Below are 24,417 nucleotides of genomic sequence, written 5' to 3'. Positions count from 1 at the left end.
CAGAAGTAATGAATTATCCCTGTAAATATGCTGGCGAAATTTGCGCTTCAAAGAATACAGTGTGAGGTGCTGGGAAAACAGCAATTACACTCTTGTCATATTGTGGACTATCAATAATCCACATAATTTTGAACCCATTTTCTTTCAGTGAGTTATTTTAACAAGTATTGCAGAGCATATCTTTGCACAGTTTGTATTGTTTATGGATGAGGTATCTTAATCAAGATGAAGTTTTTAGTTGCTGCAATAGCAGTGTATGGTGTGCTGCAAATCCACATGCCCATGCTCATGCTCATTTCAGATAATTTGTAATGAATAATTATCAGTGTTGGACCTGCAATTGTAACATTGCAAATAATAGGACTGTAATTGCTGTTACCTTACAGTATACTGATAATTTTTACTTATGCACTGTCTGACAGCAACTGAATAAAACACAATTTTAGTGCCGTACGCTTTTTGCCTTTATTTTCTGCAAGGCATCATCAGTGGCCTGGAATATGTACATATGTTAGCTATTTTATTTACATTTTTGTCACTGTGCCTACAGGTTATAAACAGTTCTGGTGGTTGTTATTTCCTATTAAGTAGTAATGTTTTGAACTGTACTTACAGGTTGCGTGGAATTTGTTTTTGTGACTTACTCCTTCCTCTGCAGTGATACATTAATGTGAAAAATGCATAATGGAGTTCATGTTAAACTAAAGTTTGCCCTGTAACAGTCTGAGTTAGTCAGTTCAGTGGTCATTCATTTAAAATACGACTATGGTGCGTAAAGCACTGTGGTATCTGAACCAGTCGTTTTGATTGATATCAACCTTAACTAAACCCTACATTAATCCATGGTGCAATAATGTGTGTCATGGAAGTACCTTGGGCTTAAGGGAAAATGTAATAATTCCAGTATAAAAGAAAACAGGTGTTGCATGTGTATTTCCAGGTCATCAGTTTGTCATGATCACAGAATACAGTGAATTATGTACAGAATTGAGCAGTTAGTAGACACTGACCTGGGGAAGATTCAGTTTATCCTATGTCAAAATGTTGGAACATGTGAGGCAGTTCTGAGTTTTCTTTGAAGATAGCTTGAGGGTAGATAAGCCTTCATTTTTAATATTTTTGGATGTAGAAATAGCTTTTGACAATGTTGACTGTAATACATTCTTTGAAATTATGAAATTATCAGGGATAAAATAGAGAAAACAAAAGGTTATTTAAAACTTGTACAGAAACCAGACCGCATGTGCAAGATTTTAAAGACTGAGAAGCAAACAGTATCGGGGAAAGGATTGAGACAGAATTGTAGCCTAAACCTGATGTTTTCAATCTGTTCACTGAGCAAGTGTTAAAGGAAACCAAGGAGAAACACAGAAAAGTAAATCAAGTTCAGGGAGAAGCAATGAGAACGTTAGGGTTTTCCATTGGCATTGTAATTCTGGCAGACACTGCAAAGAACTCGGAAGAATAGTTGAGCGGAATGGAAAGCATTTTGAAAAAGAGATTAAAAACATCAACGACAGTACAACAAGAGTAACGGAATGTAGTCAAATTAAAACAGGTGGTTCTCAGGGAATGTCATACTAACAGTAATAGATGAGCTTTGTTTTGTGGACAGCTAAATAACTGATAACAGACAAATTAGAGAAGATATAAAATGCTCACTGGCAACATCAAACAAAGATTCTGTGAGAAAGAGCAATATAAATTTAAATGTTATAATTTCTTTAATGAAGATATTTGTTAGGAGTGCAGTCTTATATGAAAGTAAAACACAGTATAGACCAGAGGAGAATAGAAGTTTTTGAAATGTTGTGTTACAGAGTCGTGCAAAAGAATAGATGGGTATATAAAGTAACTAATGGGGTAGTACTGAATGAAATTGGGGAGAAGAGCTTTGTGCTACAGCTTGACTAAAAGAAGATAATGTATCAAGATATGGTTAATTTGGTAATGGAAGGATGTGTTGTGGGTTTGGGGTGGGGTGGAGGGGGATTAAAAATTGTAGACGGATACTGAGGTTTGAATACAATAAGCAGGTGAAAATGGTTATAGGTTGCAGTAGTTGTGCAGAGATGAGGAGGGTTGCACTGAATACGTTAGCATTGAAAGCTGCAGCTAAAAGTCTTGCAAATGAAGACCAGAAAAATGTATTATTTCATAAAATCAAGTCATTCTATTGTGTATCACTTTAACAAAATACACATTTGTAACTTTCTTCTACATCACAGGGATTAACTCATCGTGCAGTTGCAGTAACAGTTTGTTAGGTAATGGTCAGTTGTGCTCTTTACATTGATTGAAGTGCATCCCTAGTGACCTCAGTATGGAGTTAATTCCTCTACTCCCACCCTTCCTTGTGCAAATGTTAAAAAACAGTGACTGAAATTTGTAGGATGGAAAAAAAAAAATCTCCAAGCAGTGCAAGGGCTACGACCTAATTTCTGACTTCCCCTCTTGAGAATAAACTCTGTTGCTCACAGAGTATTTACCTGTGTGATGCAGAACAACAAATGGTTCTCCTTAGAACATGTTATACAGTAGTTTAGTTGTATTTGTACACATGAACAAATCTTTTGGGAAGTTGTGGACAAGGAGAGGCAGACCTGCTTATGACAAGCAGAGTAACAATTTTCTGCCCTCAGTTCAGTGAATATGGTAGAAAAAATAACTTCATTCATTTTTTAGAACTGAATTCTATCCATCAGCCAATCATATTTCACTTGTGTGATTTAAGCAACTTCATTGGGTTTTGTCCCTGACCTGTTGAAAAAATGTAACTGGTAAGAAAAGTACAAACCAATGAAGAAGTTGAAAGCAGTTGTTTGATTGATGAACAAAGATATGTTTGCTAACTTTATCATTATTCCTCTTATTTCACAAGCTAGAATGTATTATATTGCTTACATATTTTCAGTATTTTTCGCATCCTGATAGAAAGAATGAATTTGATTTCAACAATTTCACATTTATTGCTCAGGAAAATAATAAATTGTTATTCATGAGTTATAGACATGCAACATTCTGTAACTAAATAAATGAAGTAAAACAGAAGGAAAAAGTTTTAAATGAAAATATGTCATACATTTTTCAGGGATTGGATACTGCTGAGTTTTACCTACTGTACAATGGCCGTATATTGTGTAACACTGACAGCATTGAAGATGGGAATGTGCACATTATTCCTAGACTTGTTGGAGGCAAAGGAGGTAAGTACATTCTTTAAGGGCATTATTCTGGTCATTGAGGTGTGTATTATGTAATGAAAATGGAAAATCCAGAATGGAGTGTAACATTTTGTGACAGTCTTTCTGTTGTGCCTACTGCAATCAGCATCTCTGCTATATAATGAATAGCAGCTATCCTTTTCATAATATTGTTACTTTGTGAAAAGGTTCACTTGCAAACTTTCCTGCTATTGAAATTACACTAGTTTAAAAATAAGGCTTATCACAAAAAATATGGTGTATAAACGGCTGCAGGTGAAATACTACAGAATACTTACTACAGAACTTGAGTTCTTTATAGAGTCATTAAAATTTGATTACATGAGTTGATATTTCTTTCCTAGGAACTTCAAAAAAAGATTAATTTCTTAAATTTTTCTTGCTGCAAGATAAAGGCAAACAGAGCTTTGACAGTTCCAGTAAGGCAATTTGGCAATACAAATAAGTTTATATTAGGATTATTTGCAGGTATTTTATTAAAGAATTATCTCTATGAAAATAACTTCAGTATCAGCATTAAATGAGAAATTGGAGAATTGTACAACTTGAAATGTGAGTGTTAAAAAAATGTTGTTCTTTTGTGCAGGAGGTTGTATTGGTCAAAAGTAGAAGGCAAGTTTCTACAATATGTCTGCAAACCAGTATCTGTTGTGATGTGGACTAATCTCGTCTTTCCTTCCCATCTGTATATTGCATAGCATTATATATAACATAGAATTAAACACCATCTGCAGTGCTGCACATAGTTACTATGTGTCCCGATAATTCTTTCAATCCTTCTTCGCAGTGAATCACACTTTTTCAAATAGACCTGGCCCCATTCTGCTAATTTCACATGAATTGGCCACAAGATTCTGTAACATCTGCATGTAGTCAGTGGGTTGGGCATATACCAATGTCTTTAAATGTCCCCGAGGTCAAACTCCAAAGGATTCGGGTCTGGGGAACAGGCAACTCTTCTAGCAGTTCATTGCCCGTGAGACATTGTGGTGAGGTACATCACACAATCTGTAGAAAATGGGTGATGTCTCATCATCCATAAACTACAGTTGTCTTTCTGCATGGGTAGTGTTCTCCAATAGTGCTAGTAATCCAAGGTGCAGAAATCAGTGATAAACAGCACTTTTTAACCTTTTTGGTAAAGTGTATAGTCCTATGAGCCTGTCACCAACAGTTCCTGCCCTTAAACTGATACTCAATTGGTCCTGACGTCACTCTTCCACGTTTGCTCAAGGATTTTCCTCCGCCCACACGTGCATACTGTGGTATTTAACTATGCCACCCCTTGTGAATCCTGCCTCACTTGTAAATAAAATGCAGACTGTGAAATACATACCTTCAGTGGCCCATATTGTGCCAGGCATTGGTTTTTGGACATATCAGTACCAGAACTTTTTTTCTAGTTTTGACCAGTACTACCTCCAGGAGCAGTATTTGGCATTTCTTATCAGTGTTCTGTATATTGAAAGAACAGAAAACTGAAAGTGTTGAATATTTTGTGTTGAGAAGTGATGACAAAATCAAATCTTGTAAACACTGTCTCATGTGGCTGATCGGTATTAAAGTGAGAACTGTCAGTATATTATAAACCAATAAATGTGAATTGAGCGATGAGCTATGCAACGGTTATCGCCTATAAAATGTGAGTATAGATTCTGGAAAAGAGGGTAGGTGATAAGGAAAAACAAACCAGCTAAATAGCTTATGCATAAACCATCATCAAAGTCAAATTCACTGTAGTATAACATAATGATATCCTAAACTTACCTCACTTGACCCAGTCAGGTTATCTCAAAAAGTTTCCATTCTCCTTACCACCTAAGTACTATCCTGGTTGTCATCATTGGTCTTAGGGCCATATTCTGATAATTTATTTTTCCATTTTGTTCCAGTCTTCTCTTGCTCATTTAACCACACCTCATCCTCATATTGTATTGGCATTTGGTCAGTATCTGGTAAATGTAAAGTCACCTGATCAGTCATAAATCAACCATCATCGATCAACAGCACCAATGTAAAATCAACCCTTTTGTGTGTGTGTGTGTGTGTGTGTGTGTGTGTGTGTGTGTGTGTGTGTTTGTTCGTTTTTATTGTTTTTCTTCTTCTCATTTGTATTTGTTTATCACTTGTGTTTTGACAGATCATACTTGGGTCTTACTGTCTCTGTTTTCTCTCAAGACTTTGCCCATTTTTGTTTCTCTTTGTGCATGCTAATACACAAAATAATGGACTTTGTGACAGGAAAATGTAGTATCTCATCTGTTCCTGTCCTCTCAGATTTGAAGATTGTTGTTGAGTAGTCCAATATAAAGAAACTGTAGACAAGAATAATAATTTATTTGTTAACAAACAACCTTAACTTCGTAAGATCTTATTAGATGCCATAACTCTTCAATTCTTTGTGATCAACATTTATCCTTTGTGTTTCAGAACCTAGATGTGGAATGAAGCTCTTCTGTGATATCACAACACACACACACACACACACAATTGCTGGAAAAAAACAGAACTCTCCTTTCAGAAGCAATTCTGTTACTGATTTTATTCAATGGGGATTATAGGTTTCATTGAATTGGTACATCTTTCTGCCATTGAGGCTTATAGGCATTCCAGTATTTTAGAGTGTGGTTTGAGAATAAGTGTTAAGTTACTAATCTTGTTATCAGCTGATGGCATTCAGATGATCACGATTGAGGAACATGAACCAGCTTCCAGGTAGCTTTAAAACTGATTAAAAGGTAGCTTAATTGAAATTATAGAGTGCTACAAATAATCATAAGTTCTGGAGAATGTAGGGAATCCTGAGGGGAAAAGAGATTTTGTTAGATGAATGGAGTGTTTACTGTACCTACAGACCTGAGGAAGATGTAGTTTTGGTCTTACAGCTTTCATTAACCTCTTGAGAGTTCAAATTTGAGTGATAGTTTGTTTTATGGTGTCTGTAATGTAATCTTAGAATGGATGAACACTTAAAAATCAAGATCATTGCACAGAGCTGCCCATTGAAAACCAAATTACTGATATTAGAGCGATGGAATTAAAAAAAAAAAGAATAAATACAACCTCCTTGGTAAAACCAAATTGAACATCTAAATCAAGTCACTTGCGTCGCTTGCATAAATGTTAATTGTAAGTGCCTAATGAGAAGCAGAACACACGTCTACTGCAGGTACTTATTGGGTGTAATAGAATCCTAGGATTAAGCTCTCATTATTTGATGATGAATGTTGCTTCTAGCAGCTTTTCTAGGGGAGACTTTTCGTATTCATAAATACTAAGAGTAATGTAAATTACAAATGTTAGGCACGACAATGGTATTTATTACACGTAATTCAAAAACTTGTTGCTGTTATTGGCTTAACTCTTGTGGACAGTGACAAAACTAAATTTCTGATGTGTATCTACAGCTGTATCAATCCATGACAGTTTTCGCACAATATTTTCTGTTATTTATTGTGATTAATTTTGATGTGTGTTGGTATGTGAGACATAACTCAGTGTGATCCAAGTCTCATTTTCACTCACTCTGTTGGCTTCTTTGGGACATACTGCTGTTCTCCGCTCTCACTGTCTGCCCCCAGTTCTTACTGTCTTGTGCTGCTTCCTTCTATTCTGTGATTCTCGACACTCTGCAGTTGGAGGCCACCTCATCTTGCCATCTGCTTCTTGGTCATCCAGGGGGTCTTAACACTTCAGTCTTCTTGTCGTACAGATTATTCTGCCAGGGTCCATTATGAAAATATGGCCCAACCAATGCAAACATCTCACTTTGGCTATGTTCACTACCGATGGTTGTGGTTGGTTAGCGTAACTGGTTTTTCATTGGATCTTTAAACCCCTCTTTGTGTTGCTTGGTTGAATATTGGCCCATTGACTTGTCTGTAAGCTTTATTTTTGAAGACATAGGTTTGATGCTCTTCTTGTTTGGTCACATTCCGTGCTTCGGCTTCGTGCAGAGCACTGGCCTGATAATGATGTATCAGTTTTCTGGATCTATGTTTTTCCCTTTGTCTTACCATGTATTCTGTTTTTTATTCATTAATTTTTAAACCTGTTTTCATGGTGGTTTCATTTAGTTTCTTGAACAGTGTGTTTCATCACTATTATTTCCTATTAAAACCATTTGCATAGGCCAGTATATTTGGTTGTTTGTATGTGACATTTCCATTTGTCGCTTGCTTGGTTTCTCATGGTTCTTTTTCATGGAAAAGGTTGTGACCGATCACCACCGTCTTTCAGTCCAGTTTTGTTCTTAAGACAGTCTGATAATGTCCTGCAGTATGTTACCATGCTTACTGCCTTCTCCATACAAATTTTGACCAAGCCAATGAGTTTCTCAGGAATTCCATATTCTGACATGATTTCCCGTATTGGTTCTCTGTGAACAAAATCGTAAGCCCTCTCAAGGTCTGAACAGGCAATGCATGTTCATGTTTCATTCCCATACATTTTATTTATGGTCCTGAAGCAGAATGTTGTTGATACGTTTATCCAAAAACTGTTCTGGTAGTCCCCTGTTATGCCCTCAGTTTAGGGTATGAGTCTTTGCAACATTATATGTGACAGTACTTCATATGCTGTGACAAGTAGGGAAATTTTTCTGTAATTCCGGCAGTTTCAGTCATCTGATTTCTTTTGTGTAGGAACAATTATTTATTCCTTCCATTGATCACGGGTATTTTTTGCACCTCATTGAATTTTAAGAACAAGATGAAACAATATCTCAGGAAGTTTATGCCTGTCATATTTCAGCAATTCCGCTGGAATTCCATCAGTTCCAGCTGCCTTGTGGGTTTTCAGTGTTTCAAACACTGGCTGCAGCTTCATATATAGGGTCATTTACAAGAGGTTCAGCTGTTGTAGAGCAAGTTGTCTCCAGTTTGTTTTCTGGTTCAGGGCTGTTCAGTAAGTTGTCAAAATATTCTTTCCAAGCCTGTAATATATCATTTTATCCAGTGATAATTGTTCCATCAGCATTTTAGAACTGTTGCCCACAGTTGATATCCCTTCATACGCATGCAGTGCCATATACTTCGTGAATGTTGTCGCTGTTTTGCATGTATTGTTGAAACACTTCCTCTTCATTCATTCTACATTTGGCAGTGTGTTTTTGGCTGCTGCTTGAATCAATTTTTTCAAATCTGCCTGTCTTTCGTTTAACTTCCATTCATTTCCTCTGTTGTTTTATCAGATCTACATCTACATGACTACTCTGCAATTCACATTTAAGTGCTTGGCAGAGGGTTCATCGAACCACAATCATACTATCTCTCTACTATTCCACTCCCGAACAGCGAGCGGGAAAAACGAACACCTAAACCTTTCTGTTCGAGCTGATTTTTACCTATGTAGGTCGGGCTCAACAAAATATTTTCGCATTCGGAAGAGAAAGTTGGTGACTGAAATTTCGTAAAAAGGTCTCGCCGCGACGAAAACCGTCTATGCTTTAATGACTTCCATCCCAACTCGTGTATCATATCTGCCACACTCTCTCCCCTATAACGTGATAATAGAAAACGAGCTGCCCTTTTTTGCACCCTTTCGATGTCCTCCGTCAATCCCACCTGGTAAGGATCCCACACCGTGCAGCAATATTCTAACAGAGGACGAACGAGTGTAGTGTAAGCTGTCTCTTTAGTGGACTTGTTGCATCTTCTAAGTGTCCTGCCAATGAAACACAACCTTTGGCTCGCCTTGCTGACAATATTATCTATGTGGTCCTTCCAACTGAAGTTGTTCGTAATTTTAACACCCAGGTACTTAGTTGAATTGACAGCCTTGAGAATTGTACTATTTATCAAGTAATCGAATTCCAACGGATTTCTTTTGGAACTCATGTGGATCATCTCACACTTTTCGTTATTTAGCGTCAACTGCCACCTGACACACCATACAGCAATCTTTTCTAAATCGCTTTGCAACTGATACTGGTCTTCGGATGACCTTACTAGACGGTAAATTACAGCATCATCTGCGAACAGACTAAGAGAACTGCTCAGATTGTCACCCAGGTCATTTATATAGATCAGGAACAGTAGAGGTCCCAGGACACTTCCCTGGGGAACACCTGATATCACTTCAGTTTTACTTGATGATTTGCCGTCTATTACTACGAACTGCGACCTTCCTGATAGGAAATCACGAATCCAGTCGCACAACTGAGACGATACCCCATAGCTCCGCAGCTTGATTAGAAGTCGCTTATGAGGAACGGTGTCAAAAGCTTTCCGGAAATCTAGAAATACGGAATCAACTTGAGATCCCCTGTTGATAGCGGCCATTACTTCGTGCGAATAAAGAGCTAGCTGCGTTGCACAAGAGCGATGTTTTCTGAAGCCATGCTGATTACGTGTCAATAGATCGTTCCCTTCGAGGTGATCCATAATGTTTGAATACAGTATATGCTCCAAAACCCTACTGCAAACAGACGTCAATGATATAGGTCTGTAGTTAAATGGATTACTCCTACTACCCTTCTTGAATACTGGTGCGACCTGCGCAATTTTCCAATCTGTAGGTACAGATCTATCGGTGAGCGAGCGGTTGTATATGAGTGCTAAGTAGGGAGCTATAGTATCAGCGTAATCTGAAAGGAACCTAATCGGTATACAATCTGGACCTGAAGACTTACCCGTATCAAGCGATTTGAGTTGCTTCGCAACCCCTAAGGTATCTACTTCTAAGAAACTCATGCTAGCAGATGTTCGTGTTTCAAATTCTGGAATATTCCATTCGTCTTCCCTGGTGAAGGAATTTCGGAAAACTGCGTTCAATAACTCCGCTTTAGCGGCACAGTCGTCGATAACAGTACCATCGGCACTGCGCAGCGAAGGTATTGACTGCGTCTTGCCGCTTGTGTACTTTACATAGGACCAGAATTTCTTCGGATTTTCTACCAAATTTCGAGACAATGTTTTGTTGTGGAACCTATTAAAGGCATCTCGCATCGAAGTACGTGCCAAATTTCGCGCGTCTGTAAATTTTAGCCCATCTTCGGGATTTCGCGTTCTTCTGAACATCGCATGCTTTTTCCGTTGTCTCTTCAACAGCGTTCGGACCTTTTTTGTGTACCACGGGGGATCCATTCCATCTCTTACCAATTTATGAGGTATGAATATCTCAATTGCTGTTGCTACTATATCTTTGAATTTGAGCCACATCTCGTCTACATTCGCATAGTCAGTTCGGAAGGAATGGAAATTGTCTTTTAGGAAGGCTTCTAGTGGCACTTTATCCGCTTTTTTAAATAAAATTATTTTTCGTTTGTTTCTGATGGATTTGGAAGAAATGGTATTGAGCCTAGCTACAATGACCTTGTGATCACTAATCCCTGTATCAGTCATGATGCTCTCTATCAGCTCTGGATTGCTTGTGGCTAAGAGGTCAAGTGTGTTTTCGCAACCATTTACAATTCACGTGGGTTCGTGGACTAACTGCTCGAAATAATTTTCGGAGAAAGCATTTAGGACAATCTCGGAAGACGTTTTCTGCCTACCACCGGTTTTGAACAAGTATTTTTGCCAACATACCGATGGTAGGTTGAAGTCCCCACCAACTATAACCGTATGAGTGGGGTATTTATTTGTTACGAGACTCAAACTTTCTCTGAACTGTTCCGCAACTGTATCATCGGAGTCTGGGGGTCGGTAGAAGGAGCCAATTATTAACTTAATTCGGCTGTTAAGTATAACCTCCACCCACACCAATTCGCACGGAGTATCTACTTCGACTTCACTACAAGATAAACCACTACTGACAGACACAAACACTCCACCACCAATTCTGCCTAATCTATCTTTCCTGAACACCGTCTGAGACTTCGTAAAAATTTCTGCAGAACTTATTTCAGGCTTTAGCCAGCTTTCTGTACCTATAACGATATCAGCTTCTGTGCTTTCTATTAGCGCTTGAAGCTCAGGGACTTTCCCAGCGCAACTACAACAATTTACAACTATAATTCTGACTGTTCCTTGATCCAAGCACGTCCTGTAATTGCCAAGCACCCTTTGACATTGCAGCCCATCCCGCACTTTCCCGAGGCCTTCTAACCTAAAAAACCGCCCAGTCCACGCCACACAGCCTCCGCTACCCATGTAGCCGCCAGCAGAGTGTAGTGAACTCCTGACCTATTCAGCGGAACCCGAAATCCCACCAGCTTATGGCGCAAGTCAAGGAATCTGCAGCCAACACGGTCGCAAAACCATCTGAGCCTCTGATTCAGACCCTCCATCCGGCTCTGCACCAAAGGTCCGCAGTCGGTTCTGTCGACGATGCTGAAGATGATGAGCTCTGCCTTCATCTCGTAAGCAAGACCGGCAGCCTTCACCAAATCAGATAGCCGCTGGAATCCAGAGAGAATTTCTTCAGATCCAAAGCGACACACGTCATTAGTGCCGACATGTGCCACCACCTGCAGCTGGCTGCACCCTGTGCTCTTCATGGCATCCGGAAGGACCCTTTCCACATCAGGAATGACTCCTCCTGGAATGCACACAGAGTGCACACTGGATTTCTTCCCCTCCTTAGCTTCAAATCTGTTGCTCTCTTCCATTTGATACTGGCAAGTTCCAGAATTGTCCCTTGTGGTTGAACCTCATTCTGCACTATGTATGGTTGTGTTTTCTGCTATTTGTTTTCAGTTTTACTTCCATAGATGCAGCCACCAGGTTACCATTAGTACAGGATGTATAAGATCCAGGAAAAACCCGTAAATTTTTTCATCCGGGAGAAAACCGGGAAAAACCTGGGACATTTTTAGAATTCTGTGAATTTTTCATTGTTTTAGTTGTTGTTGTTGCTGTTGTCTTCAGTCCTGAGACTGGTTTGATGCAGCTCTCCATGCTACTCTATCCTGTGCAAGCTGCTTCATCTCCCAGTACCTACTGCAACCTACATCCTTCTGAATCTGCTTAGTGTACTCATCTCTCGGTCTCCCTCTACGATTTTTACCCTCCACGCTGCCCTCCAACGCTAAATTTGTGATCACTTGATGCCTTAAAACATGTCCTACCAACCGATCCTTTCTTCTAGTCAAGTTGTGCCACAAACTTCTCTTCTCCCCAATCCTATTCAATACCTCCTCATTAGTTACGTGATCTATCCACCTTATCTTCAGTATTCTTCTGTAGCACCACATTTCGAAAGCTTCTATTCTCTTCTTGTCCAAACTAGTTATCGTCCATGTTTCACTTCCATACATGGCTACACTCCAAACAAATACTTTCAGAAATGACTTCCTGATTCATAAATCTATATTCGATGTTAACAAATTTCTCTTCTTCAGAAACGCTTTCCTTCCCATTGCCAGTCTGCATTTTATATCCTCTCTACTTCGACCATCATCAGTTATTTTACTTCCTAAATAGCAAAACTCCTTTACTACTTGAAGTGTCTCATTTCCTAATCTAATTCCCTCAGCATCACCCGATTTAATTTGACTACATTCCATTATCCTCGTTTTGCTTTTGTTGATGTTCATCTTATATCCTCCTTTCAAGACACTGTCCATTCCATTCAACTGCTCTTCCAAGTCCTTTGCCGTCTCTGACAGAATTACAATGTCATCGGCGAACCTCAAAGTTTTTACTTCGTCTCCATGAATTTTAATACCTACTCCAAATTTTTCTTTAGTTTCCTTTACTGCTTGCTCAATATACAGATTGAATAACATCGGGGAGAGGCTACAACCCTGTCTCACTCCTTTCCCAACCACTGCTTCCCTTTCATGCCCCTCGACTCTTATTACTGCCATCTGGTTTCTGTACAAATTATAAATAGCCTTTCGCTCCCTGTATTTTACCCCTGCCACCTTTAGAATTTGAAAAAGAGTATTCCAGTCAACATTGTCAAAAGCTTTCTCTAAGTCTACAAATGCTAGAAACGTAGGTTTGCCTTTTCTTAATCTTTCTTCTAAGATAAGTCGTAAGGTCAGTATTGCCTCACGTGTTCCAACATTTCGACGGAATCCAAACTGATCCTCCCCGAGGTCCGCGTCTACCAGTTTTTCCATTCGTCTGTAAAGAATTCACGTTAGTATTTTGCAGCTGTGACTTATTAAACTGATAGTTCGGTAATTTTCACATCTGTCAGCACCTGCCTTCTTTGGGATTGGAATTATTATATTCTTCTTGAAGTCTGAGGGTATTTCGCCTGTCTCATACATCTTGCTCACCAGCTCGTAGAGTTTTGTCATGACTGGCTCTCCCAAGGCCGTCAGTAGTTCTAATGGAATGTTGTCTACTCCGGGGGCCTTGTTTCGACTCAGGTCTTTCAGTGCTCTGTAAAACTCTTCACGCAGTATTGTATCTCCCATTTCGTCTTCATCTACATCCTCTTCCATTTCCATAATATTGTCCTCAAGTATATCACCCTTGTATAAACCTTCTATATACTCCTTCCACCTTTCTGCCTTCCCTTCTTTGCTTAGAACTGGGTTGCCATCTGAGCTCTTGATATTCATACACATGGTTCTCTTCTCTCAAAAGGTCTCTTTAATTTTCCTGTATCTATCTTACCCCTAGTGAGATAAGCTTCTACATCCTTACATTTGTCCTCTAGCCATCCCTGTTTAGCCACTTTGCACTTCCTGTTGATCTCATTTTTTAGACGTTTGTATTCCTGTTTTCCTGCTTCATTTACTGCATTTTTATATTTTCTCCTTTCATCAATTAAATTCAATATTTCTTCTGTTACCCAAGGACTTCTAGCAGCCCTCATCTTTTTACCTACTTTATCCTCTGCTGCCTTCACTACTTCATCCCTCAGAGCTACCCATTCTTCTTCTACTGTATTTCTTTCCCCTATTCCTGTCAATTGTTCCCTTATGCTCTCCCTGAAACTCTGTACAACCTCTGGTTCTTTCAGTTTATCCAGGTCCCATCTCCTTAATTTCCCACATTTATGCAGTTTCTTCAGTTTTAATCTACAGGTCATAACCAATAGATTGTGGTCCGAGTCCACATCTGCCCCTGGAAATGTCTTACAACTTAAAACCTGGTTCCTAAATCTCTGTCTTACCATTATATAATCTATTTGATACCTTTTAGTATCTCCAGGGTTCTTCCACGTATACAACCTTCTTTCATGATTCTTAAACCAAGTGTTAGCTATGATTAAGTTGTGCTCTGTGCAAAATTCTACTAGGCGGCTTCCTCTTTCATTTCTTAGCCCCAATCCATATTCACCCACTATGTTTCCTTCTCTCCCTTTTCCTACACTCGAATTCCAGTCACCCATTACTATTAAATTTTCGTCTCCCTTCACTATCTGAATAATTTCTTTTATTTCATCATACATTTCTTCAATTTCTTCATCATCTGCAGAGCTAGTTGGCATATAAACTTGTACTACTGTAGTAGGTGTGGGCTACGTATCTATCTTGGCCACAATAATGCGTTCACTATGCTGTTTGTAGTAGCTTACCCGCACTCCTATTTTGCTATTCATTATTAAACCTACTCCTGCATTACCCCTATTTGATTTTGTGTTTATAACCCTGTAGTCACCTGACCAGAAGTCTTGTTCCTCCTGCCACCGAACTTCACTAATTCCCACTATATCTAACTTTAACCTATCCATTTCCCTTTTTAAATTTTCTAACCTACCTGCCCGATTAAGGGATCTGACATTCCACGCTCCGATCCGTAGGACGCCAGTTTTCTTCCTCCTGATAACGACATCCTCCTGAGTAGTCCCCGCCCGGAGATCCGAATGGGGGACTATTTTACCTCCGGGATATTTTACCCAAGAGGATGCCATCATCATTTAATCATACAGTAAAGCTGCATGTCCTCGGGAAAAATTACGGCTGTAGTTTCCCCTTGCTTTCAGCCGTTCGCGGTACCAGCACAGCAAGGCCGTTTTGGTTAATGTTGCAAGGCCAGATCAGTCAATCATCCAGACTGTTGCCCCTGCAACTACTGAAAAGGCTGCTGCCCCTCTTCAGGAACCACACGTTTGTCTGGCCTCTCAACAGATACCCCTCCGTTGTGGTTGCACCTACGGTACGGCCATCTGTATCGCTGAGGCACGCAAGCCTCCCCACCAACGGCAAGGTCCATGGTTTATCAGTTAAATTTTTGTAACTTTGACTGGTAAGAACCAATAATCTAATAAAGAATATTACTGTATCTTGTTACTGTAGAATAATCCTACAGGAATAAAAAATGAACAAGAGAGAGAAGAAAAAAAGAAACCAAAAAAGAAAATAAAACTTAAGTTGCAAAGGAAATGCGTCACATACAGCAACAAAACACAGTGCTCATACAAGTGTCTACCAACAGCAAAATGTGTCAAAGGCTTTAGGAAGACTATGCAATGTTTCATTACAACAAATTGCTTCTGATGAGCATTACGTAACAACTGTTTACATTAGATTCGTTTGAGCGGTTGCGAGCGAGCTTATGCGCATGTGCAGTTGAGATGTGTATGAGTAGTACCTTCTCCCACTTTCTGCTCCAGAAGTGTGACAGTTAGTTGTGTAAGCAATAGCAGCAAACACCCTGATGCTGTCCGGAAAAATTTTCCTGGTGCGCTTAAGCTGCCTGAGTCTCACATGTGCAGCTGGCCCGATACTAGGGGGTGGATGCAAACCGGGGTATCTGCTCTCGGGGAGGGACGCCAAATTCATGTTATTGAGAAAAAAAGACCTTCTTTCACAAGGCTCCTAGCATCCAGCGCACGTTGGTCTATCGATTACTCTTATGATTTTGAAAGCATCCCTGTTGGTTGTTGAACAAATTCTAAGTTGATTTCTGAATGAATCGTAACTTGATCTTTGAATGCGAGCATAGTGTACGTGATGTCTCTGCCAGGAGAATCCCCATCGCATCTAGAAATAAACTTTCCTGCAGACAAAAGGGGACGGGTCTATAAAAACTGAGTGGATTAAAGCCAAACTGGTGAATGTCAATTGCTGTTTATGTGGTTGACTGGGTTTGCAAATAATCAGCTTTGTTTAATTACTAGTGAATTCCATAGATTCAGACTACCAGAGTGGCAATAAATGACTTACAGGAATAACAGGCAACAAAGATTACGTATTGTCTTCTCTGTGTACCCAAGAAAATGAAATTTAGACAAAAAAATTTTTGACCAGACTGCTACACTACTAAGGGCCAGTCCCCGGCTATCAGCCACTAAAGTTCTATTCTGGAAGTAGAGCGGAAAACGCATTGTTCAAACATGTAATAATGCCTAATCGGAGAATGAATGCAGGATAACTAAACCGGTGATTGTGGCAGGGTTAGTGAAGTTAATCAGAGAATAAGTTTTGACACTGGCAGGAATTATAAAAATGACCATTTGTGCTAAAACAGTCTCATTTATTTGGTGTATGTAACAATTACTTCAGTATTAGGCAGGTCTATTTCATTTTATCTAGCAGATAGTGAAAAATAGGCGTAATCAGATGAAGAAACCACACCAGCCATGGGTAGAATTTGTAGTGAAAAATAGGCGTAATCAGATGAAGAAACCACACCAGCCATGGGTAGAATTTGTATTAACAGCTTTCTAGTAATAGACAACGGCATTTCGTCTTTTCATGTAGCAAGATGTTGACGAACTTTGAGGTAATAGATCCTTTCACTGAAAGGAAAGCACACCATATAAAGCTGTGGCAAGATGAGAGAGAGAGAAAAGCTATAACTTAAGGATTGAAGAAATGTGTACTGTTGTGCTTGTCTCTTGTCTCTACGTTTTATGTATCCTATATTTAATTTTATGTCAACAGCAAGTTATTAGCTAATAGGCAGTAATGACTGCAAATTTTCTGAAGAGTTCTTGTTCTGCCGGTTACAAATAACCTCAGCCAGTATTAATTGTGAGATTTTTTTAAGAGGGGCAGGATGTCAAACCAGCCAATTGTTAGCTGGAGAGGCACCACAGGGCATTTTAATTTCCACTGGCCTGAATATAGTTTGGCACCCATTACAAAATATTACACATTTGAAATCCACAGAGCGAAATACAGAGACGTGCGATGGAAGAATGTGTGAAGAGGCGTGGCACTGCACTTTGGCACACTTAAGACCAAATAACATGTCTTATGTTCCCCCGAAGATATATGTTTTATGTATCAGACTCTTCAGAAAGATGTACGCTACAAAATGAAGATATTTTTGAAAAGTCTACCTTTTTTTTCCGTCCTACCTCAAACACTCGAGGGAGGGGGAGCGCCACTATCTAATATTGCCCCCGTTCGGAAATGTAGCTCTGGTAGTCTCCACGTAACCCGTGTTTACGTTAAGTGATTTTCCTGTTTGCTCTCCATTTATTACTCTCACATCAAATGAAAACAAAATGGATTTCTGTGACTGGGAGCTATCAAGTGAATTAAAATACATTCACATAATGACAGAAGGCTAAAATACATTGTTCCACCTTTCTGACAGCAAGTGTTAATCGCCTTGCAGAACGAAGAAGTCATTTTTGTCGGTTTGTTAAAGATATTTGACTTCCAATGATCTTTTCTGCTGAGGCAGTCAATTTATTTTAAACAAAGTGTTTAATTCCACACTATTGGCTAGTTTCAACTGTATTTAAAGTTCACAATTTCATCTTCTAGCACATATGGCATTATGCCATAATAAAGAACAAAATAAAAGGTAATACGGTACTGATACTCCAAGACAATTTACATCTGAATCTGGACATACGAATGTGCATTTTAATCCGAATTATGCATTTTTGTATGGTTCACAAAATTCCCATGCTCTTGGGGAATCCTCTAATGTCTTGTTTCTTTTTTGACATAATGCAAGATCTTTTAATGTTATGGATGTACGAACGTGTTGGCTTCCTGCGTCATCGTAGCTGCACAATTGTGGTGACACCTGTTATCTGGTGCTCTCTGGCAACTGTTGAAACGAACCTATTTCTAACAGGTCGCAGGAAAATATTCCGAATCGTTGTTTGAAAAGAGTTACTTTCAAAGTAAATTTCCTTTTATGCAAGATGAACTCTGTGCGCGAATGGTCTGATGAATTTCTTAAATCAGATCGTTTGACTCTATTTCAAAAATCAAATCTTTGAAGACAACCATTTAGAGTATTTACGAGCCCAGAAGGTCGTTGTTAAAAATTTTACTGGCACATTTGTATCTTGAAGTGTAACATGCTCAAAAAAGATCAACATTATGTGCGAAAGCTTAGCTTCTCTTGCAGCTTATTAATCTTAGAGACCAACATTAAATGTGAAAGCTTTTCTTTTCTTGTAGGAGCACTATGTATATTAATTTAAACCATTACCTTTTCCTATTTGTGTGTTTGCGCTACTTAACAGTGATGTTGCTATTGGCTGACTACATCACATGTCCTATGCTCTGAATATCTGCTGTCATCGGCTGGTGAGATCGCTTGACATGAGCTAAGCCTGGCTTACGAAAGCACATCGCAATCTCAATTTCAATCCTTCGGAAGGCAACATGCGGTGTTTGGTGGAATTTGAATCAATACTTTTGTAATAGGAAAATATGCAGCATACATGTTGCTGCACATCAGACATCTTTCCAAAACTTGTTTTTTTCCCTGATTTTCATTTTCTAAAGTGCCGCAAAGTTCTACGCTGGTGTTATATACCACAACCTTTGAAAGGATTGATAAGTTTTACAGTTCCGAGGAAAAATATGCTGTTACTTAACATGGAAAAAGTGTACTTTCATCCAGGAGAAAGTGTATTTTTAACTGGGAAATCTGGGAAAAATCCAGAATTTTTTTTCCTCGTCCATGTATACACCCTGTAGTATCTATGTCAGAACACTTTTTTGTATCCACACGGGGATCCTTCCTGCCGACAGCGTATAACTCTCCCGAATTGAATATGTTCACCCCCAACTGTCTGTGTATAGTGTTATTCATGTGAAAGAGTGCGAACGTTTTCCTGAAATGTACAAATCATGTAACTAAAGTAGCACTTGGGTACTAGCCTGGTACTGTCTAGTCAGATGTGGGGAAACTCCTGTCTCTCTGAAATTAATATATAGTTGATTTGGTTTGCTGTCTTTGCATCTTCCGAATACCGTGACCCTTTGTGTGCAAAGGCTGTACATGTAACATACATCCTTTCTGCAAGCTTCTCTTTGTTAATCAAGTCAAGCAAATGATGTGTGTTATTGCTCCCTTCCACTCATCTTTCTAGCCCAAGGTGGTTATTTTGGACAGTGGATTATTTTAGATTTTTCTCGTGAAACTTAATTTTTCCTTTAAACCTCTATCATTGTCATGAAACACTGGCAAATCCAGGATGGAAGGAAAGTTGCTACTCCCCATATAGCAGAGATGCTGAGCCGTGATAGGCACAAAAAAAAGACACTCACAATTACAGCTTTTGGTGTGTCAACAAAACACACACACACACACACACACACACACACACACACACACACACACACACACGTCTGATGGCTTTTCTTTGATCCTAACCCAATGCTCTTTTATTGTCATTTTTGTCAAAAATTACTGGTTAAGTAGATTGAGTTGTGAATACTTGAAATACATTGCTTTTGTTTTCTGTGTTAAGATCTATTACAGCCTTCATTATTTTTAGTGAATATTGCCAAGTAATTAAGTCCTTGAAAGAGAAGTGACCATTGAACTCCAGAAACCAGAATGTTTACATGAAGTGAATTATTTTTATGTTGTAAGAATCCATTTCATCTAAAACAGACTGCACTTGAAATGTGTTGCTGCCTTTTGGCCGTATATTTTGTAATTTGGATTTAAAGAGGATGGTGCAGATTGCAGATGGTCAGTTGTGACAAACAGCAGTCAAACCACAAAATTCAATATTTTCCTCTTCAGGGATTATGTTAATGCAGTGGAAAATGAAATGCCATACAAATGCAAATTAGAATATCAGGAAAGTGGAAGAAAGAGGGGGGTACTTTGAAAAGAATACAAGACATTTTGAGATCAGGCAAGGCGGGGGGTAAAATTATGACTGCCTATTAGCCAGTTAGTAATTTGACAGATTGCTCTTCAAGTGTGTGTGTGTGTGTGTGTGTGTGTGTGTGTGTGTGTGTGTGTGTGTGTGTGTATTGCTGAAGGTGGCCCAGAGTTGATAACAAATAAAAATTGGTTGCTTGAAGCAAAAATTGTAGTTCAGTTAGTCACTAGATACACACCATGAAACACAAAAATAGTTAGAGTATGACATGGTGTCTCACAATGTTGTCAAAATGAATAAGCTACCCGAAGGAGTTTTGGTTAGCGTGGAGTTAAAATGATGTTATGGGCTCATATGCAACAACACCTGTCCAGCTCAGGGACAGCCCATTCGAATCACAGGACACTGTAGTTGAGCACAACCCATCAGGCCAGGGATTGACAAGTCCCACTGGCCTGCTGCATTAAATTCTACCTCTGTCTGCAAATCGTAATATTTCTCCTCCTTTGTTATAATTTCAATTAAATGTGCAGGGACATGTGGGCAGCACTTTCGAAGAATATTTGGCCATGTATACTACATAGTAGTGCCAGATCATAATTTTACTTCCAACCAGTTCCAGTATTCATGTAGGTGTTTTTTGTGATCACAAGGGTGCATTGATAGCGATAACAATTAAAGAATACCTTTGGATAGATTCTTAATATCCAAGTTGTTCATCATCAGAACTAAAGACATTGCTCAAATAGGGTGGAACCACTAACAGTCACAATGTATGAATCTATTACTGCCCTAAGCATAAACTAGTACACTATGTGAGAGCCATATCTTTTCCACAGAAGTTTTAGGATGTAGCAGACGTAGACAAATTGTGATGATACTCTTCTCAGGTATGTAGCTAGATAATTTAGTAGTCTTGACACATTATTTCAACAAACCAACTGGCTGCCATCTTCAGGTTAGTATGCTGATGCCCAGTCTCTCTGGAACTGAGTTTCCATACAGAGGAGCTGCCAAATCTGTTTGGAACTCAGTTCTGGCGAGATTGTACATCAGCATACCCACTTGAAGACGGCAGCCAGTTGGTCTGTTGAAATATTATGTCAAGATGACTACATTATCTGGCTGTATACCCAAAAAGAGTATCATTAGTCACTACTCTGGGAAAGTCTATGTAACCACAGAAACAGTGGACTGCAGCACATGCAACAGGCTGGACCGCTGCTTGGTAGCAGAGTGCACAGTACAGCAGACTGACAGACTGATGGGTTGACCTGCAAGCGTGCTGTCTTTAGTGCAGTGGATGGTTGCGCCAACCCCGCAAGCTATCGTGTGACACGTAGGGGCCAGCAAGTGACACATGGGCTGGCCAGGCTGAAACCAGCATTGTGCACAACTCTAATTCTGACCCTTCTGCTGTGGCTGCATTTGAATCCTACATAAAAGAATTTGTACTGCATAAAAATAATCTGTTAGGCAACTGTTCACAAGATACCATCACACGTGAAATTTGACTTATTTGAACATACTTTTGCAATTACTTTTTGCTATTGATGGTACTTCTTGCTATACCGGTATTCAGCATGTTTGACAAGTAAGTTATAGAACATTTCTTTCTGAGAGACCTGTGACGCTATTACTCGCGTTAAACACATGTATTATTTTTGGCTCATTGTTTCCCCTTTAGTAATGGGATTCTAGGAACCAAGAATGATACTGTGGGAACAGGTAGGACCCTTTTTTAATGTTATTACTTTTACTGACCATTTGACTCCAACATTCCAAGATTTCCTTTCACCCAAGTTCATTTATAACAGCATTAGCTACCTGAATGTGAGAGATGTGTGAGCTTCATATTTATTGCAGATTAACTGATCTGGTCTTCTATCATAAACCAAAACAACTTTACTGTGCTGGTACTGTGAACAGCTGAATTTAAGGGGAAACTAAGGCCGTAATTTTTACCAAGGGCAAGCATCTCTACTGTATGGTTAAATGATGATGGAATCCTCTTGGGTAAAATGCTCTGGAGGCAAAATAGTCCCCCATTCGGATCTTTTGGCGGGGACTACTCAGGAGGATGTCGTTATCTGGAGAAACAAAACAGGTGATCTACGGATCGGAGTGTGGAATGTCAGATCCCTGAATTGGGCAGGTAGGTTAGAAAAATAAAAATGCAGATAAGCTACTATGAACAGCATACTGAATGCATTATTGTAGCCAAGACAGACATGGTGCCCACACTCACCACAGTAGTACAAGTTTATATGCCAACTAGTGCTGCAGATGAGGAGGAGATTGAGGAAATGTATTATGAGATAAAAGAAATTATTCATAAAGTTAAAGGAGATAAAAATGTAAGTCAGGGGGGACTGGAATTCAGTAGTAGGAAAAGGAAGAGAAGGAAAAGTAGTAGGTGAATATGGACTGGGTAAAAGGAAGGAAAGAGGATGTTGCCTGTTAGAATTTTGACCAGAGTATAATGTAATCATAGCTAACACTTGGCTTAAGAATCATAAGAGAGAGCTGTATACATGGAATAGACCTGCAGACACTCAAAGGTTTCAGATTGATTATATAATAGTTAGCCAGAGAGTTAGGAACCAGATTTTAATTTATAAGACGTTTCCAGGGGCAGATGTGGACTCTGGCCACAATTCATTGGTCATGAACTGCAGATTAAAACTGAAGAAACTGCAAAAAGGTAGGAATCTAACGAGATGGAAGCTCGATAAACTGAAAGAACCAGGGGTTGTAGGGGGATTCAGAGGGAGCATTAGGGAATGATGGTCAAGAACGGGGGAAAGGTATACAGCAGAAGAAGAATGGATAGTTTTAAATAGTGAAGGCAGCAGAGGATCAAGTAGGTAAAAGACGAGGGCTAGTAAAAATCATTGGGTAACACGAGATGTTGAATTTAATCAATGAAAGGAGAAAATATAAAAATGTGATAAAGTAGGCGAAAGGGAAGACAAATGTCTAAAAAATGAGATTGACAAGAAGTGCAAAATGGCTAAGCAGAAATGGCTAGAGGACAAATGCAAGGATGTAGAAGCATATATCACTAGGGGCAAGATAGATACTGCCTACAGGAAAATTTAAGAGACCTTTGGAGAAAAGAGACCTGTCTGTATGAAAATAAAGTGCTCAGGTGGGAAAGAAGGGAAAGGAAAAAGATGGAAGGAGTATGTAGAGGTTCTATACAAGGCAGACGTACTTGAGGGCAATATTATGGAAAGGGAAGAGGATGTAGAGGAAAATGAGAAGGGAGATAAGATACTGCGTGAAGAATTTGACAAAGCACTGTTCAGACTGAAGTTGAAACAAGTCCCTAGGAGTAGACAAAATTCTATTAGAACTACTGATAACCTTGGGATAGCCAGTCATGAAATAACTCTTACATTAGGTGAGCAAGATGTACGAGACAGGTGGAATACCCTCAGACTTCAAGAGTAATATAATAATTCCATTTACAAAGAAAGCAGGGGCTGGCTGGTGCAAAAATTACTGAACTACTTGTTTGATAAGTCATGGCTGCAAAATACTGACACAAATCCTTTGCAGAAGAATGTAAATACTGGTAGAAGCTGACCTTGGGGAAGACCAGTTTTGATTCCAGAGAAATGTAGGAGCACGTGAGGCAATACCAACCCTACGATTTCTCATATAAAATAGGGTTAGCAAAGGCAAACCTACGTTTATAATGTTTGTAGACTTTGAGAATGCTTTTGACATTATTGACTGGAATACTCTTTCAAATTCTAAAGGTGGCAGGGGTAAAATACAGGGAGTGAAAGGCTATTTACAATTTGTACAAAAACCAAATGACAATTGTAAGAGATGAGGGGAATGAAAGGGAAGAAGTGGTTGAGAAGAGAGTGACACAGGGTTGTAGCCTATCCCTGATGTTATTCAGTCTGTATATTGAGCAAGCAGTAAAGGAAGGAAAAGAACAATTTGGAGTAGGTATTGAAGTCCAGGGAGGAGAAATAAAAACTTTGACGTTTGCTGATGACATTGTAATTCTTGCAGACAGAGCAAAGGGCTTGGAAGAGCAATTGAATGGAATGGAACAATATCTTGAAACGAGGATATAAGATGAACATCAACAAAAGCAAAACGAGGATAATGGAATGTAGACGAATTAAGTCAGGTGATGCTGAAGGAATTAGATTAGGAAATGAGACACTTACAGTAGTAAATGAGTTTTACTATTTGGGAATCAAAATAACTGATGGTCGAAGTAGGAGGATATAAAATGTAGACTGGCAGTGGTAAGAAAATCGTTTCTGAAGAAGAGAAATTTGTT

General features: G+C 39.1%; 1 protein-coding gene across 2 annotated transcripts in view; it reads left to right on the top strand.

Annotated features, from left to right (window-relative positions):
* LOC126347021 (replication stress response regulator SDE2) overlaps positions 1 to 24,417 on the top strand; it is a 59,541-nt gene that overhangs the window by 3,159 nt on the left and 31,965 nt on the right. For both annotated transcript variants that reach the window (XM_050002236.1, XM_050002237.1), the window contains exon 2: positions 3,092 to 3,206. In XM_050002236.1, the coding sequence (XP_049858193.1) occupies positions 3,092 to 3,206 (115 nt within the window). The remainder of the gene's footprint in view (positions 1 to 3,091; positions 3,207 to 24,417) is intronic.

The sequence above is a fragment of the Schistocerca gregaria genome, chromosome 1 (genome assembly GCF_023897955.1).
Source record: "Schistocerca gregaria isolate iqSchGreg1 chromosome 1, iqSchGreg1.2, whole genome shotgun sequence".
In the NCBI taxonomy this organism is placed as follows: domain Eukaryota; kingdom Metazoa; phylum Arthropoda; class Insecta; order Orthoptera; family Acrididae; genus Schistocerca; species Schistocerca gregaria.
Note: the sequence above shows the minus strand (reverse complement) of the source record. Positions and strands in the feature narration are given on the sequence as shown.